The following is a 17,852-nucleotide window of genomic DNA, read 5'->3' on the forward strand; positions in this document are numbered from 1 at the left end:
ACTTCATCACTTGACACCCACCGGCCGGCATTAAAGAGTTTGTAGTTGGAGAGAATTCACACACACACACACACACACACACACACACACACACACACACACACACACACACACACACACACACACACACACACACACACACACACACACACACTATTGCTTTTAGGCCAGGTTTACCTCCAGTGTTTAAAAATGAAGCCAATGCTCAAGTGCAAAAGCCAGTAGTTTATCTAGTGTCCACTGGCTGAAGAAGCCCTGTGAGTCATATACACACCCATTAGAAGAATGCTCTTTTCACAGCAGAAATAAACACGAGCCTGTTTCAAAATACGAATTTGAACATTCAAATCGGTTGAGATTTTGTGAAGTTAAAGAATTAATGATAATAACGTGCACAGCCGACCTGACTGATGGGTGGGCGCTGTGTAGCTGTGTGTGAGGGGGCTTAAAACCCGCCTCAGCTCCAGCTTTTAGCCTGGTGTAAGGTTGAAAAGAGAGGTTGAGACAGCATTTCTTGCATGGTGACTGCCATCAATGGTGCTTCCAAACAAATGGGTAACATCACTATTTAACTTTATGTCTATGTTTGGGGTGCTGGTTATTAAGCTTAGTTGGTGGAGCAGACCCCCCGTGAACAGAGGCTACACTCCTGCTTTAATCAAATAAATCCCTCATTGTTCATCTTTGCTGTGGAAAATGTCAACAAAAGCTGTTTCTGCAATGTGTTGTTGCCTGACACCTACCCAGCTGCCGTGACTAGAAGCATTAGAATTCACTTTAGAAATAAGCATCTTGTTTGAATGTCTTTGTTTCCTTTTGTACATCATGTAGAGACATTTGTTACAATTTAAGTATTTTCAGTAACTGGCTAAAAGTTCTCACAGAAGCTTCATATTTCGTCTACCTTCAAACTAAATAATCTATTAATGCTGCTGTTGGGTCACACTGATCTTGAGTTTTTTTCATGAGAACAAAGAATGGAAACATCTTCTCAGTAAATGTGTGTAAAGGTGTGTATGTGTGTGTTAGTACCAGCATCTGAGAACGACACATGTCCCCTGTCCCAGTCCACATCCTCACGAGCTGCTTCTGAGATAAAAATGGATCAAGTTGCTTTGTATTGACCTTCACGGGACACCTCGACCTCCCAGCTGTGAGTCCCTGAGTTAGAGCCCTCAGAGTCCAGGACACAATAAAATAAAAAGGACCACTGTAAATATTTAAAAGGCAGCTGCTGCTGTTCGCCTGTCACACTTGTCAGATCTTCAGACATGACAAGTCCTGGTTCAACTGTGTTTAAGTCCTTCATCTTGTTCCAGATGTTGAGTGTCAGGTTGCCCAGGTGTTTGGCCTAGTTTATTAAAGCTCCTGATAGCAGCTCTGGGTCCTCCAGCAGGGAGCACTGCCGGACTCTTTCCACTGTAGCCGTGTAGTTTTGCAGGAATGAGAAGTCTTGAGCTCTCAGCTCCTCCTCTGTGTCTCTGACTGTGTGTGACAGAGCTGCCATCTCACTGCTCAGAGCCTCTATCGCCTCCTTCACCATCAGACTCATTACCTCTGCAACTGTATCTCCCTCAGTGCAGACAGCCTGACCTTCTCTTCCTCTTCTATAAACTTGTGATGCTTCTTTAACTGCTCCTTAATCTTCCTCCCAGTGTGGCGGGCCTGGACCTGAATGTCTTCTGCAGTTCAATCAAACCCTGCTTTAACTTTAGCTCAAAAACTTCTCTTGCAAGGGCTCCAGACTTCTCTGAAGTTTCTTCTCATGTTTTGTGCAGCTTCATCAACGGGTCTGAATCTGTGTTTTTCTGAATCTCTGCAGACGAGTCCGGTGGCTGCTGATGGTTCAGGCTGAAAGTGTCGAGTTTCTCAGACTACAGAGATCCTCTCTGATCTCTTTCTTCTTTAACACCAGATTAAAAAGAGGGTTTGAGCTTGAAGATCCTTGCCTTACAAAGTGGACCCTCTTGTATTTGTTTCTCTCCTCACCTGCTCTACAGACAGTCTGCAGAAGCTGTGGCTCCATGAAAGAATAACAGGATCTCTTAAGCTGCCCTTACAGACTGGACAGCAGAGATCCCTCTCTAATCTGGAAGCCATTTAATTCCAGAGTGAGGCTGAAAACACGGTGGTTTAAAAAGTTGCTGATAGTTGAAGTTTGAGTATTTCACTACTTTTAAATGAGTAATAATGTCCTTTGCTAATATGCCTACTTAAAAACATACAGTGTTACTTCAGTTCTCCCTCCTGTAACTACTCTGTAAGGTAAATCCTAAAGTCCCTCTGTCGGTATGCCAGCAACAAAAACAAACTGTTTCCTGGTTTGTCTCAGATGACGTCCTCTAAGGGGGCAGAAAGGGGAACGGATGATAAATATGATGAATATGACCATTCACATCATCACATGTCCTGAGACGAAGTACAAACAAGAGAATACATGTTCATACTGAAACAGTTGAAGCTAAATTGCTAATGCTGGATTTTTACATCAGCTTCCCGGTAAGGCCTTTTGTTTTGCATCCCTGTTTATGCAGATCGTGTTGGAAATTTGCACATAGTTCTCTTGTGTGTCACCAACATTTAGGAATTTGATTTAGCTTCCAAGGAAAATGTTAGATGAGAGCAGCCAAATGTCACTTCCCTGTCCTTAAAACGCACCCCAATTTAGGCAAAAACAAGTGGTGTGAAAGTGCTGGTTGTAAAGTAGAGAAATTCAAATTCAATTGAAGATTTTCTTCAAGAGGAAAGTACAAGACATGGTCTGTGGTTTCAGGCTGCCTGAAAAGAGGATGGTGGTGGTAAATAGTCCCTAAAAGTTTTGAAACTAACTGGTTTTCAAACCAGTGGTTTCTGCTTATATAACAGCAGGAGCTGTAGACTTGTGAACTGTGACTATCTTCACATATTCAGGAACATATGAATGGTGATTTTCAAATCTAATTAATGTTCCATGTTCTTTATGAGTGAGCACCTCAAAAACAAAAAAATCATCCATCAAAGGCTCCTTCTTGTCCTCATTTTCTGTCATGTATTAATAAACTACGTCTGCATCCACGTTACATTCTATTTCATGCTGCACTACAACAATGAGTAACTCCAGGCTTATGTTGCAAGATCACAGAAGACCTAATCAGGGTCAGATGTTTGAGTCACAAAATACCTCGGAAGATGAAACTCCAAGAGTCCTCTGGGCCTTCTTGTTCAAAGGCAGTCCAACAGGATTAAAGGTATCTGATAGGACCAAATCTTGAGAAATCCGGTTGTTCAAAAAAAATTAAAAAGGTTCATGAACCATCCTATTTTTTTATCTATATAAAACCTCCAGTTTGTGTTCAAAACTTTTAAATAAGATTAGGATCAAAGAATCAGGATAATCCTGATCACAGCGGAGGGCTGGATTCAGACTGGATTACAGGGGATTTAGTAACTAGATGAGGTATACATTAGTGTGGTAGGAAAAGGATTTTACCCACAACAAAATATTCCTCCAAAGAGCATCAATATCTGATGGTAGCTTTATACTGGTTCTTTCTGAACAAAATCAACCAGTCACTCTTTATACTGGTATGGTTTGTCACTGTCTACTAATGTACAGTATATCTTGTTGCTTTGTCATTACTTGTTGTATTGGTTTGACTTGTCATCGTGGTTCTATGTAACTTTGTTTACCTGTTTACCATCAACCTGCCAAGGGACTACAGATGGAAATAAAATATGGCTATAATCTGGCATATTTACATGTTTATGTTCATTAACGTGCACTGTGCCTATTTAAATAAATAAATAACATTAAGTATTTAACGTAACGTTGATTTAGCTTGTCAGGATTTTGGCGCCCCCTGTGGACAATGTATGTAGTGGGAAGTCCTCTTGATAGCACTGGTAGGACAGATATTTGGTAACCCTTGGAAGTATGCATCTAGATAAGGTTGATCTAATCAAGTTTTTCTTTGATGTGAGAAAAGTTAACTGGATTACTTGATCCTGGGTAGATAAAGAGTTGATTACCAAATATGGATCATTCTTATCTGGATTAAACCTTTTATACAAGCGAGCCCTGGAGATGATCAAAATGTGGTGCAGTGCAGGTGATTTTCCTGACATTGACAGCAGTAAACACAAGCACTCAGAACCCAGCTGACTTCCCCTCCTACCATTCCTGGGATCTATAATTAATAAAAACTGAATATATTTCCAGCATAATTAAATAACTGTTTTTTTTAGATTTTTAGATATCTAAGATGGAGATACCTTAAGACATATCTAAGTATTAACTGATTCAGAGTGGAAGAAGGGAAAAAAGGGTAACAATTCAAAATGTAAAGATCTTTAATTAGGATCTAAATATTTAATTTACATTTCTGTTGGTTTCAGTCATAGACAGGAGTACACAACTTTATATGAAAACAGTCATTCAATAATTCATTAAAACTGTTTGTCACTGAGCCTAGGAATTTAACATCGAGGCACATGTTGGGAATGAAAAAAAAAAAGTTTCAGAAACCCACTTTCAGTATGCAGGCAGGACAAAATGTGCTTGAGTTTGTAAAGAAACTCTATTTTTTTTCCCAACTGGCTCAATCAAATACAAGAAAAGACCAGGCCTATTTCTATTATCACAACTTACTGATAAGTAGTATCTGAATCTGACAAGGTTTCCCCCATTTGTTTCTGTGTCCAGGTGTGGATTTCTGAAGTAGTTTTGTGCCCCCTTCAGGCAGTTTAAGGGATTGCAACCTGATGAGGTCCTTTGGGTCAGGGTTTGCCTTCATCCTCTTGGTTGTTTTCACCAAAATAGAAGTTCTAACGGTAGAAAAGCCCCACCTGAAAGTCTGAACCGCTTCAGAAATGCCTAGTATAAGAGTTGATTCTAAAAACAGTGTTTTTATTAAGGCACGCCAGTATATTCCTCAACAGAACACGATAAGCCTGATTCCTTAACAGAATATGATTCATATTTTAGGCAAACTGCTGTATGTCACTCTTCCTCTTCTTTTTGGATTTTGGTGGTTCAACATTATCACTTAAACTAGATGTGACATCTGAACTAGTTTCATGTTTCCTCTTTTTTTTAGGCTTGTCGCTAAGATAACCGCTCGAGTCACTGCTGCCTTGTACCTGAGAGAGCTCAATCTCCTCCTCCTCTTCTTTCACATGTTTTTCCTTTTTCTTCTTGTTCTTCTTTTTCTCACCAGCCTCATTGCCGTTTGCTTCATCCATTGTTCTGTTCAGCTCTTGTGTTGTGTTGCTTTCCAAAATAGTGGGTAAACTTTGGATCTCCTCCCCTGTCTGCTCCTCTCCTACTTTCTTCCTTTTCTTTGTTTTCTTATGGCTGTCGACAGGAGACTCCTCTGTGGGTTCTTGGTTTGTTTCTGCTGGTTCTGAATAGTCTGTGGTTACATTGGACTCTGAGCTCTCGCCCAAAGCCAGCAGCTCCTGCACCCTGAGAAAGACAAAACAATGCAATCAGTAAGGGGTTTTGTGACACACTGAAAATCACTTTTCTAAAAGATTACACAACAAGTTTATAGAAAATAAGTGATCAAAGTAAAGAACCTGTCAAACACTTGGTAAAGGTACAATTTCAAACTCCACTCGGAATAAAAACAAATATGACAATTAATGGAGGATATGTGATAATATGTCAGATTTTCTAAAGATTGATTTCGACTGAGATGCCAGTAAGCAGAAGTTTGATGCAGAAAAATAACAGCTGTAGTGATTGTGGCGCACACTCTGAACCGTCCACTACACTGCTATAAAAAGTTACTGCTAGGCATCCAATAAAGAACAAAACAACGACAAATTTACCGCACAAGACAGGTCGGTTTGGACGAGCCAACAGAAACCACTGTGACTGAACACGTACCTGGTCCTGTCCAGTCGTCCTCTGATCAGCAGGACCCCAAAAATATCAGCATCGAGGGCTGTCACTTCAAACTCCAGCTCTGCTCCGATTCTGGGCCCTGCATCCCGCCACGTTTCCACAGCAACCAGGTTGGGCTTGGGTATGCTGGCATTGAAGCAGTCGTGCACCAGACAGCCTACGTGACTCACACCCAGTTTATTCACCTTACCCTGAGAACAGATGCACAATAACATCCAAAAATAAAGCATAAAAGTGGAAAAGGATTGTTGTAGAAAAATAAATCTTGATTTGTATTTGCTACTGTGGTGGAATTTCTGTAGTTATTTAGATTATATTGTACAGATTTCATTAGGTTTATTCACTGTTCTCTAATGTCAGTCAGACCTGACAGAGTTCAGTTGTTATTAGAACACCAAGTACAGCTTAGAGAGTGTCAGCTGTTCTTCCTGATATCTGTAAGGATGTTTGGTAGACTTGTTGTCTGCTCCAGTGTTATAGACGTCACAGTTTAGTCTAGGTGGGTCAATGTGACCCTGATAATGATAATGTCTTTTTAGGATACATGCGATGCCTTTCGAGAGGTTCGGCAGATGTGATTGAGCAAGACACGAGTACAGAAGTGTGATGTTGAATCATGTCTTCTCCGGAGTATTCTTCTTCTTCTTATGTATAAACTTTCATCAACGTAAGCCATCTCAGTCAACTGAGTCTTATTGTATGGAGTCAAGTCTTAGTCATTTCTTCAACAGGCTACGACTGATAAAAGAATCTGCAGATTGTTACAACTCGAGTCCTCACCACCAGCTGCTGTCCTTTTGTGGGCTGAAAGACGATGAAGTTGGCCTCTATGTCCATGTGGATGTATCCACTGTCATCATAGATGTTTCCATGCTGGCCTACTATCCTGATGTTGTCATATGCCATGGGTACTCCCTTTAGACTGCAACGAGACACAGATTAAAATGAATTACGTTGGTGACGAACCCAACACATTCATACAGATCAACATTACAACTTAACAGTCAGGTGCACAGAACAAATAACTGCACATAATGTACATTGAAACACATGTCATCTACTGTCAAAGAGACAATTCAAGTTTTTGACATCATGGACACAGCACTGACAAGAAACCAAGCACAAAGTTTAAACTCCGCTTTATTTAATAGAAGTATTTTGTAGTATGAAAGTTTTATTACACAAAATCAATGTAATGTAACCAAGACCAGCTGCACCATACAAAAGCTAAACAAACACATTGTAATGTATAGGTCAAAACAACAACACTGTCAGGGGGGCCTTCTGAGAGAGCTCTAACTTTCCATGCACAATTCTTACTTTATCACTAACAAACCCTTATTTATCTTTATTTATTTATTCTTATTTATCTTATTCTTATTCACAGTTAATTTATCTTATTCTTATTCACAGTTAACCAACAATGACGTGAAGGACAAACCAGGTAAAACTGTAAAGAAATCCTCATAGCACGGTTATAAAGAGCTGTAATGGTGTTGTTACCTCTGAGAGAACCTGAGCAGCTCGGCCTCCAGCTCCTCTTTTATACCTGTCCTCTTCTTGTTCAGGTACATGGGCGGCAGAGTGATGTGTCTCCGGTGCGTGTTCATGACCAGACACGAGTACGGCGCTGACAGCAGCTCGGAGGCGGCAGCGAACGACGGGATAGAGCACGACACAGCGGCCGCGTCTCTGCCCGGTGCAGAGGACACCTCTGCCGGCTGGACCTGAGCAGTGGCGGCGGTGATTTCACCTGACATTTTCACTTGTTTGGAGTCGTCTTCGGCATGCTCCAAGTTCGCCATGCTGTTAAGGAAACCCCGGAAGAGTCAAGGCAGGCAACTTCCTCTCTAAGGAAGGCTCAGCAGCTTTTAACTATCTCCAACATTTCTTTATGTTGCCGCCTGGTGGGCAGGAGTGGAATGACATGCTCAGCCAAATTGTGATAGTCCAGCATCAAACATTGCTTACTTAAAAAAAAATAGTTTAATCCTAAACGTATAAACATACTGCTGCATAACGTAAGGTTATTTTGTTTTAGTAAGTATCAGCAAAATATACATGACACGCACCCACATTTTTAACCTGTTTAAATACCATGTAAGATCTTACTACAACAGTCTTCCTCATACCTTCAGACCGTATGAATTGATCTGCCTCAGGTGTTCTGAATATATTTAATTAAAGGCACATAATAAATGTTAAAGCTAACAATATTATTATAGCATTATTGTCTGTATATAGGGGCGTGTGCATGTCCATACTTTTGCAGGGGTGGCCCACCTGGGGCACTGACTTATGAATGGGTGGCATTACGTTTGTGTGAACAAGTGCATTCATTTAATTTTTTTGTTCTTTCTATCCCCCATTAATAAATTAAACGTACTTGTATGTTGCACCATTTGGCAACATCTACATCTTCTTAGCTTATTCATTTGAAGTCCAAAGTCACAATTACTACTTTGAAAATAGCATATAAACTCCTGAACGCAGGCTTACTTTCATACATAAATTTAATGGCAATGTTTCATGCCCAAACATTGCTAGGGGTTCTTAAACTAAACTTGGTAGGTACAACTAGATTAAATTGTGTCAAACAGATCGATAGAATTACAAGGGCCATGGTATATTCCCATGGAATGGGAAGAGCAGGGAGTAAAAAGGGCTCCAACAGTGCAGTCACAGCAGGCTAGCTCCCAGTATAAACAAGTCTATATTTACTCCTATAAGCATTGAGACAAAAGGCAAAGGCTTTTCTTATTCTCCAGAACAAAGTTTTACCAAATGTGATTGAACATTTTGGGGTGGTAACTATATAACTGAAACAAAATGTGCATATGCTTACCAACAGCCCTTTGAAGGTTGTTCAGTGGCTTGCTTTGTAAGGATGCTGTAGAGCTGTTCATCTTATAAGAGACGTGCATTGATTCTGTATCCTGTTCTTACCTGCAATGGCACAATAAGATCATTAGGGTGACCTGAGGTGTCAATTAGAACAACTAGTGCACATGCACACACACACACATACACAAACACAAACACACACACAGCCACAGAAATACACATAAACACATGCATAAAGAATACACTTGCACACACACACACTTGGTAATCTAGTGTTACCGTTTTCTGACTGAGCAGCAACACAGGAGGTCACATGATTCAGCATTTCCCTAACACACACACACACACACACACACACACACACGTCACACACACATACACACACATGCAGTGCAGTGCAGATCTGGGGCACCGGTGCCCACTCCTGTCTGTTTTCGCAGTGATAAATAGTGACGTGGGCTATTAGTCAGCAAGTGCTCCCAGCGGCTTCTGCTGCTGTGGTCCCTGGTTAAAACACACACACACTCACACATATGCACACACACGCCATACACAAACACCATAATGAGGTATTGAGCAGCATGATGTTCTCAGATTAAGTGTACATCTTTATTAGCCTTCACAGTCGTGTGTCCGTGTGTTACATTGTTTCTGTTTCTGCTTTTGCTTTGTGAAGCGCTGCATGTTTACGAGGTTGAGAAGTGCTTTCAAGCAGATTTACACCAGCACTTAACTTTATGGTGAGCAAGTGTGAACCTTGAAGGCAGCGCTGTGTTAAAGTATGGTCCCATAGGAATCCACTGACTTCTTAACTCCTGTTGAAAATTGGAAGTGTTGACAGTGTGGAGCTCAAGTAGTTAATGTGTGATAATGTACATCAGAGATCAAATAAATCCCACTGAAATGAAACACCATAGATACTTATAATACTTTTATTGATTTCTGTTTTATAAGAAGCATTTATAAAAATATGTAGATTTATAGTTACTGCTGTATACCTGATATACAAGCATTGATATACAGTACAGTACATAGTGCATTGCTGTATTTTCATGTCAAAGCATTCCATTAACAGATGATACATACAGATAGGCCATTTCAAGATCTGCATTCCATAACAAACAGAGAGAATAAGGACACTGAGACTGAAATAGCGCTTCATAACAAATGAATCAGCTGCATGCTTGGTTTGTGCTCATCATTTCCAGGCTTCTGATTGGACAGAGCCTATCCTTTCTGCTCGTTGGTTTCAAGGTCAGATGATGTCCTGCAGATGTCCATCACCTGAGTTATCACCCAAACGACATCTGATCCGCTTCCTGGTTTGAACTTGTGGTTGCATAATTATCCGGAGTGTCTCCTTGTTGACAAAATGTCCCCTCTAAGACTCTGGTGGGGGAGAGAAGGGAAACCTGGTTTTACTGCCCTCCCTCCTTACAGTCAGGCTATAGTTACTGCGTGTGCTGCAGGACATGTAGGAAGAAGCAAACACTCATCATGGTGATGCTGTGGTGTGTCCGTTATAAGAGATCTGAGGAATGCCGTTACTTGAGTTGTCCAGGATCTCCTGTTTGTGGACACACAGACACTTTTTTACTTTATATACACATGCCTTCTTGCAGCTGTTGATGTTTAAGTCCATACTGTTTCAGGGAGAGCTTCTGTGGCCTGTTAAGCTGTGGTAATGTTTTGTTTCTGTCCTATTGTTTTTTTTTTTGTAATGTGTACATTGTTACTAGTAGACCACCCAAAAAGAAAAATGTTTCTGTTCAGTACTGTAACAAGTGTATGGAAAAATCTAAAGCTAAATTACACAAAAAAGGAAGTCAATACTTTCTCACAAGCTGGGCAATTAGAGGCCATCTTTTGCTGCCGTGCCCTACCTTCTCGGTCATCTCGTGCGAGTGGTGGAGGGAATGTTCCCTCTCCAGGAACATCCTCTGCTGCTCTGAGCTGGCCAGGCGACAAGTCAGCCACGTAGATAATGTACAGGAGGAGATCCCTGATCGAGTCAGGAAAATAGAATCAAAGCTACAGCAACAACCCAATTGTTTTCATTCTCAAGCACAAGTGAGCAATAGGATTTTAAATATTTAGCATTTTTGAGCTATGCCTCTTGGCAATATACGTCTCTTTGTTTCTAGGGTGGTTCAAACATTCATCTTAACTGATATATCTATAAAAAAAATAGTATTGTTCATGGTCAACAATTCGTAAACAATTAAAATATATCAAAAAATTGCGGTCCCGATCCCAATTTGTTTCTGTTCTAGTGATACCAGAAGGGCAGGTGTTTCTTAAATTCCAATAGGGGTTCCACATGTCATAAAACACACGATTAAGATTGAATCACTGTTTTAAATCAGATCCTTATTTGTTACAGTAAAAAAAAGAGTGACTATAAAACTCTGCTTTTACTATTTCATTAGTTGCAAAAATCCCAAACACTGTGACGCTTTCGTCCACTACCCTTCCTCGATCTTTATAAGTTTACAGGCAGGCTGAAGGGCTCCAATGCATGCAAGTTCAATAATTCAGGATGTTATTTAAGTTTTCTGGCTTTCTGCTAACCCTGACTATCCTTGACTGATTTTGCCTTGCCTGCAGCAGCTTTTTTTTTTTTTTTTTTTTTTTTTAGCTCAAAGTGCTTCTACTTTTTATTTCTTTTGGCTGTAAGGCTGCATCAAGACTAAGGCATCAACTCAGTTTTGTTACACCACTGTTTACTCCGAAAAATATTGACAACAATTCATTGGAGCCTCCACCATAAGGTACTTTTGCCTCCCGGCCAAGTACATGCTGAACAAATAACGTGCTGTCATCCTTGGTGCTTTTTTTTCTTTATTGGCAACTGTTATATAGTTAACCTTCCTATTATCTTTGCCGTAACAGGTATTCTGAATGTATAATGGGGGTGGGGGGAGGGGGGGATTGTTTTATCTAAAGGGCTATTTAGGTAGTCAACAAACAAACATAAATTACCTGACACATAAACTTGGCTAACAATTTTAATCATAATATTTTTCTGGAGGTTTAAATTGCTGACCTGAAGGATAAAAGATGTTTGTAAATTTGTAGGTAAAAGAAGGGTTAAAGACGACAGAAAGGTGCCAGAAAACCCAAGTTTGCATTGTCACCTGCTATTATTTAAGCATGCTAAAGTTAGTATTTGGCTCCACACACTGATTTATTTTGGATGTTTGAAGGAGTTTTATTTGTACTATGCAGCCACGCCAAAGGGTGGGTCATAGCAATAAGATATTTTGGGATGACTCATACTTTTGTTGGTTTATAAATGGAGATGAGATTTACCTTCAGTTTAAACCTTTTAAACTATCTCCCTCATTTAGAAACGTCAACAAATTTATGATTTCACAATGTTTCTTTCCCCAAATAGCAAACATATATCATAGAATCAAGTAAAGTGTTGTCTTTAGTAATATTTATTTTACCCAGACAGGCCAGCGTCATGGCTGCCAGATGAATGGAGTGCATGGAGTCTGGCCGTTTGTTCAGCGCCCGAACAAACTGGAAGTTGAGGATCCCAGCGATCAGACCACAGATACAGCACGCTGAAAACAGGATCATCTGAGGGAACGGAGAAAGAATGGTTCATGTTAATGCAAGATTTTCTTTTCTTATTACCAAAACCATAAATAAACTGACAAAAAGTGATGAGACGGGAGATAAACAGACTGCTATTAAGCTTCCATCTTCATCATTTTGCTGTTTTGCTCAATGGCGGCTCTGGTGAGTAATGAGTGTCAGTCACAAATAAATCTCATTTTCTATTAGAAAATTGGATCGCTCTCAAAGCACACTGTCCCTTCCAGAAATATTGCGCGGCTTGTAAATATGCTTGCATCACTCACTTGCTGTACTTGTGCCTGTGTGTTGGTGGAGATTTTACTTTTAGTGTTAAATAAATCAAATTTTATGGATTGCTTCCTCAGCATTGTAACTGGAAAACTAAAACTTAGTGCAAGAAACCCTTTTTTTCCAGGATCTCACGGAAAATGATTGCAGTTCACTTATCAAAATATATAGATTCAATTCTGCTTTCTAGTTACTGTGTAAGCATGTGTGTGTGTGTGTGTGTGTGTGTGTGTGTGTGTGTCTGTTGTGTTTGGAGTTTAGGTTCTCTTTCATTGCTCCCAGTGCAGATGCCTTTAGTGCCTTTAACCGCATGGAAAAAAGGCCTCTCCAATTTCAGTCATTACCCGGGTGAAGTGTGGAAAGCAAACTGGCAGGAGTTCGGAGCCAACCAACCTAATGCAATCATCACCCCACAGGCTGACAAGGAGGGAGGAAAATCAGAGCGCAGGAGCGACTGTTGAGATGAGATGAGAGGATGCGAATTAGCGGGGAAAGGAAGAGGGATGAAAGGTGGATAAACGAGATTAACTGAAAAGGGAAAAGAATGAGGCTAGAGATGGTGACAGGGGGCAATAGGTGCGGATGAATAGGATGAGACGGAGAGAGAGCGAGGTTGAGGGATGTCTCTGTTACAGCAGATTGTGCTGACATTGATCCGTCATTAGTGCCCTCCCTGCAGGAGACAGAGAGAGTCAGAGAGAAACACGAGGACTCGGGCGTACAGAGAGACTGAGAGCAGCTCACTGAGGAAAACAGACGAAAACAGAAGAGGAGAGGTGACTGCTTGTCTCCTCTGGTTTCCTCAGATGTCCTTTTCATATCAAACAGTGCACCTTGACAGCACAAATGTCAACCACATGTCCAGACTTGTCAACGTAAAGGATCAGATTATGCAGACATGTTTGTTGTCAATATCTACGAAGAAGCTTGCGCGTAATGTACAGTATTATTTCATGATGGTTCAGAGTTAATAAGTTGATTGACAGCACATAATTTTATATCATTTAAGTGTTTTGCTTTTAAAAACAACGTCAAAAGAAGACACTGTGAAAGAATGAATGAAAGGGGGAAAAGAACAAATCAGTGGGGATTATATGTAATCTGAGAAGGTTTCTTTGAAGACAAAACAACCAAGAACTTCAAGAGAAATTCATGGAAGTATAGTGCAGAACACCATTGTGACAAAATAACATCCTATATTCATTCAGTGTGTGTATTTTGAGAAATATATTAAATATGCTTGTTTGCTTTTGTGCCTGAAGTTAGATGAATTAATCAATACCACTTTTATCTGTTTGTTAAAGCAAGAGCCATGAGCCAGCTGGCATTGCTTAGTTTAGCATCGACACTGAAAACAGGGAAAGACAGCTACACTGACATTGACAAAAGCGGATGAAATCCAACCTATCAGCACTCCTAAAAAGTTTAAGAATTGGCATGTTACATTTCTACGCCTTTTGCAAAACAAAACGTTTTCTTAGCTTGGCCGTAACTTTTTCTTTGGATCTAATAAACTAGACATACAATTTTAATCTGCATATTTCAAAGGTGCTGGTTGGGGGATTTGATTGCATTGGGACCCAGTTAGGTTAGCTGTTTCCCTCTTTTTCTATGCAAATCTAGGCAGCTGGATGCTTCGTTTTTACTGTACAGATTATACACTTATACAAAGATGGACGACATGACATACCCCCCAAAAGTGAGGCCAAAACCTTTGGAGCACCTGATTGGCTGCAGTATAGGTCATAAACTGCAGCTCCCTCTTTGACAACAGATTGGACAAGGGTCAAACTATAAAATAAAAAAAATGTCAATTTCATATTTCTCGAACAATAAAGTTGTCTTTCAAGTTAGTTCTTATCTTGCTGATTCATGTCCAAGTGTATACTTTCCTGATAAGTTTTTAATTAGTAATTTGATGCAATAAAAATAGGTATCATGCTATGATTGACAGCTCTGTTGACATATGTGTCTCCTGCCGCCCTGTGTGCACTATAGTTGAAGATAATGGTTAAAAGAAGACTATTACAAACACAAACACAAGAGGTATTGAACCTTCTAATAACCAGTCTGCTTCAAACTGACACAAGAATCTGTTCTGTGGGGGGCTGTAGTGGCCTGACGGGTCTTTGCTGTTTCATCAGTTAAATGTTTTTTGTGTTTTTTGGGCGGGTAATCAGAACCGCGGCATCGAGTTTACTGTACAACTCTGGCTCCAAAAGTTATCACCAGTGCAATTTGTCAGTGCCTGTCGCATGGGTATTTTTGCATCACATTTGTACAACAGAAGGAGGTGGAGATGGGCCCATTTTTTATATAAAGTCAATAGTAAAGTTACCCCTCTGTCCACTCTGTCACTGAAAGCCTTTCCCGTGTCTGGCCAGAAAGTGCTATGCATAAAGAGAGATCACAGTCTAAAAGAGAATACAACAAAAGACGCTACTTGGACACCAAAAAAGTAAATCAATGTACTTACAATAAGACCTGTCCTTTTTCGAGCACATAGCACTCCACACATCCCACAGACAAGGAACTGGAAAAAAAGAGAAAGAGGGATCAGAACAAAGGAGTAAATGAACACTTTAAAACTGTGTAGTACTTTGCTTTACGAGAAAAAAAGAAAGTCTAAAAACTCAATGAAATGTAAGCTATTTTTATCACCGCTCCCTAGGGTTTTACAGCAGAGAGGGTAGATGGATTCTTTACACTCAGTTGGTTCAGATGCAATTTTCTCCCTCCAAAAATAGAGAGTGTCATTGAAGGCTTCCAGCAGGATCCATGTTTGTCCTGGAAGTCACTGATTCAGACTTAACTGGAGCAGCACGCTGGTGTATTATGATAGCAGATAGTCCACTCACAGCACAAAGGGACGGCACGTTGAGAAGATCTTTTTGGCTGAAAGAGGATACAGTCAAAGGGGTGTTTCTGTTTGTATGTCTATGTGTTTCCATAAGGGGAGAGTCTGATATTACTCTCTGACATTCTCTTATTATATCACAGTTTGGAAACATTTTGAAATCTTTCAGGTAAGCTGATGGTTTATCTTTTACCTTTAATCATCAGAATAGTAGTAACTAACTATAAAGTAACTTATTGGTTATATATTCAAGTTGGGCTTTTAGTGGTATCTTATAATCCTCATCAATTTCTTCTTCTTCTTCTTCTTAGTCGTATTGTTGGACACAAAATTAAATAAATACATAGCCTACATGTGAATTTGCGTCCCCCCCTCTTTCTTTTTTAAGACCAAATAAAAAAATGTTATGTCAAAAATCAGAATGGCTCAGGCTGGCATTACATCATACACTTTTCCAGTTGTTAATAGGAACAATATTAAAATACTAAATATTAATAAAGATACTGTTTGGTAGCTCTAAATGAAGTGACTGTTTTCCTGTTTCTGCTGCAAACTAAATCTAAAATCAGAGATTGGATTTAGTCCAGCTCAAGGACTAGGATCAGTCAGATCTAATAACTCTAAGGTCCCAACAGGGGATCTAAACCTTTTGGTAATCACGAGACACCAGTGGCTGATGCAGCAGACAGCATGACACAACTATGAGGCTAGACACACAGACCTCACATTGCATATCCAGCAACTTTAAGTACAGCAGCACACACTCACTATTCAACAAATGTCATGTTAAAATGTACATTTAAGTCTTTGCTTTTTTTTCTGTTGGATGTACACCTAAATATTTGAACTCACTTCGGGAATATTATTTTGAACTCAAAACTATACATAAGTCCAATGTTTACAAAGCCTATTGTTTTGTGACTCACATTTCCTGAGCTCCACGCACTTACAGTAACAGGCGGTTAGATAATTCAGGGATATATATATAGCTACCAAGATTGTCAGAAACTCATCTTTTCATTACTCAGCAACAAAATGAAGACAGTCTGAGACCAAGAGGAGAACGGCCTCAGTGCTAAAAGCTTTGACTATAACGAACACAGAGACAAAATGAATGCATGAATTAATGGAACTGATCTTTAGTTTCAGTGCAGAGGCATCTAGTGGACAAACGGATGTTTGTGTCTCATTAAGTGAGAATAATTACCAATTTAATAGAGGTTTTTTTTTAGGGATCATGTGTACATGGCTCAAGAGAGTTTGAAGCATTTATTGTATTTTTTAAAGAGATGGATTTGGAGCAAAAGTTTTTACATTGAGGCTAGCCATGTTTCTGTTGATATGAAAAAAAAGCTTTAACTTGAAGCCAAATTTAGTCGGATAAATGCCTTACTTTAAGACGTAAAAACACCAGCATGCTATTTTATCCCAAAGTCATTACCCATTAATGAAAAAAAGCTAATGTTTCCCCTCAGTTTAAGATCCCCCAGATGTTACTTATCTTCTTTGAAAGTAATTAAGGTAAAAGTTGAAACCAAAAGGACGTACACATAGCCCGCTCCACACCGGGGACGCGTCCCCTTGCTGCGGCTTGTACTGGCCCCGGACCCAGCTGATGCCCACGGCTCCCAGGACGATACTCGCCACACCCAGGCCAACCTCCACCACGGACAACAGAAGCAGGCTCCACAGGATCTTGCGGCTGGAGCACATCCTGACCCGGGCATCTCTCCAGCTCCAGCAGGAGGAGGCGACAGGGGTAGTCAGGGATCGAGAGGAGCCCAGTTCACGGAGCTCCGTGGGCGACGTTATCTGTTACTTCATACCCGGTCGTAAAAAAAAAACAACTGATTGTTCACAAAGTAAGTCCAAGAAGAGAACCAAGCATAGAGGACACTTAGTGAAACACACAAGGGAGGTGGAAGATAGCTGCTCTGTTTGTGAAAAAAAAAAAAAACACAAGCAGTCCGCTAAAGTTCCTCTGCTGCTGATGTGTGTGCTCCTCCTGTCGCTGTCCAGGGTACTTCAGCACCACAAACACACAATCCAGGGTCATAGCCAGGAGACAGCAGCTTCCGCCCCCAAGTGGAAACATTCATACACACCATTGGTTGAAATTTGATGGGTTACACAAAAGTCGAGGACAACTCATTTAGTTAGGTAGGCTATCTAAATGGACCGGTCCCGTATTCAATTATACACTTTATAAGACTTTTGGAAACAAAGAAAACAAAAATAAGAGGGGTGCACTACGAAGCCAGGTCGACATACCCAGGTTGTTTGTTTTTAAAGGCTTGCTTAGAGATAAAGTTGGAGTTCATCTGTAGGCTATCACTATGGTTAGCAACATTATCTGTTAATTCAGACTATCTAGCGTGCTTCATTCAC

General features: G+C 40.3%; 2 protein-coding genes across 2 annotated transcripts; both read right to left on the bottom strand.

Moving 5' to 3' along the window:
• Window positions 1-4,864: 4,864 nt before the first annotated feature.
• polr1f (RNA polymerase I subunit F) lies at window positions 4,865-7,716 on the bottom strand. The gene is made up of 4 exons (XM_061059936.1): window positions 7,391-7,716; window positions 6,668-6,809; window positions 5,870-6,078; window positions 4,865-5,443 (listed from the first exon to the last, which is right to left on the bottom strand). The coding sequence occupies exons 1-4, from the start codon at window positions 7,690-7,692 to the stop codon at window positions 4,960-4,962; spliced, it is 1,137 nt and encodes a 378-aa protein (XP_060915919.1). The 5' UTR covers window positions 7,693-7,716; the 3' UTR covers window positions 4,865-4,959.
• Window positions 7,717-9,651: 1,935 nt separating this feature from the next.
• Window positions 9,652-17,569, bottom strand: LOC132991013 (transmembrane protein 196). Its single transcript, XM_061059568.1, has 5 exons — window positions 17,013-17,569; window positions 15,084-15,140; window positions 12,184-12,319; window positions 10,615-10,733; window positions 9,652-10,298 (listed from the first exon to the last, which is right to left on the bottom strand). The coding sequence occupies exons 1-5, from the start codon at window positions 17,175-17,177 to the stop codon at window positions 10,227-10,229; spliced, it is 549 nt and encodes a 182-aa protein (XP_060915551.1). The 5' UTR covers window positions 17,178-17,569; the 3' UTR covers window positions 9,652-10,226.
• Window positions 17,570-17,852: the final 283 nt, after the last annotated feature.

This window comes from Labrus mixtus, chromosome 16, assembly GCF_963584025.1.
Source record: "Labrus mixtus chromosome 16, fLabMix1.1, whole genome shotgun sequence".
Taxonomy (NCBI): domain Eukaryota; kingdom Metazoa; phylum Chordata; class Actinopteri; order Labriformes; family Labridae; genus Labrus; species Labrus mixtus.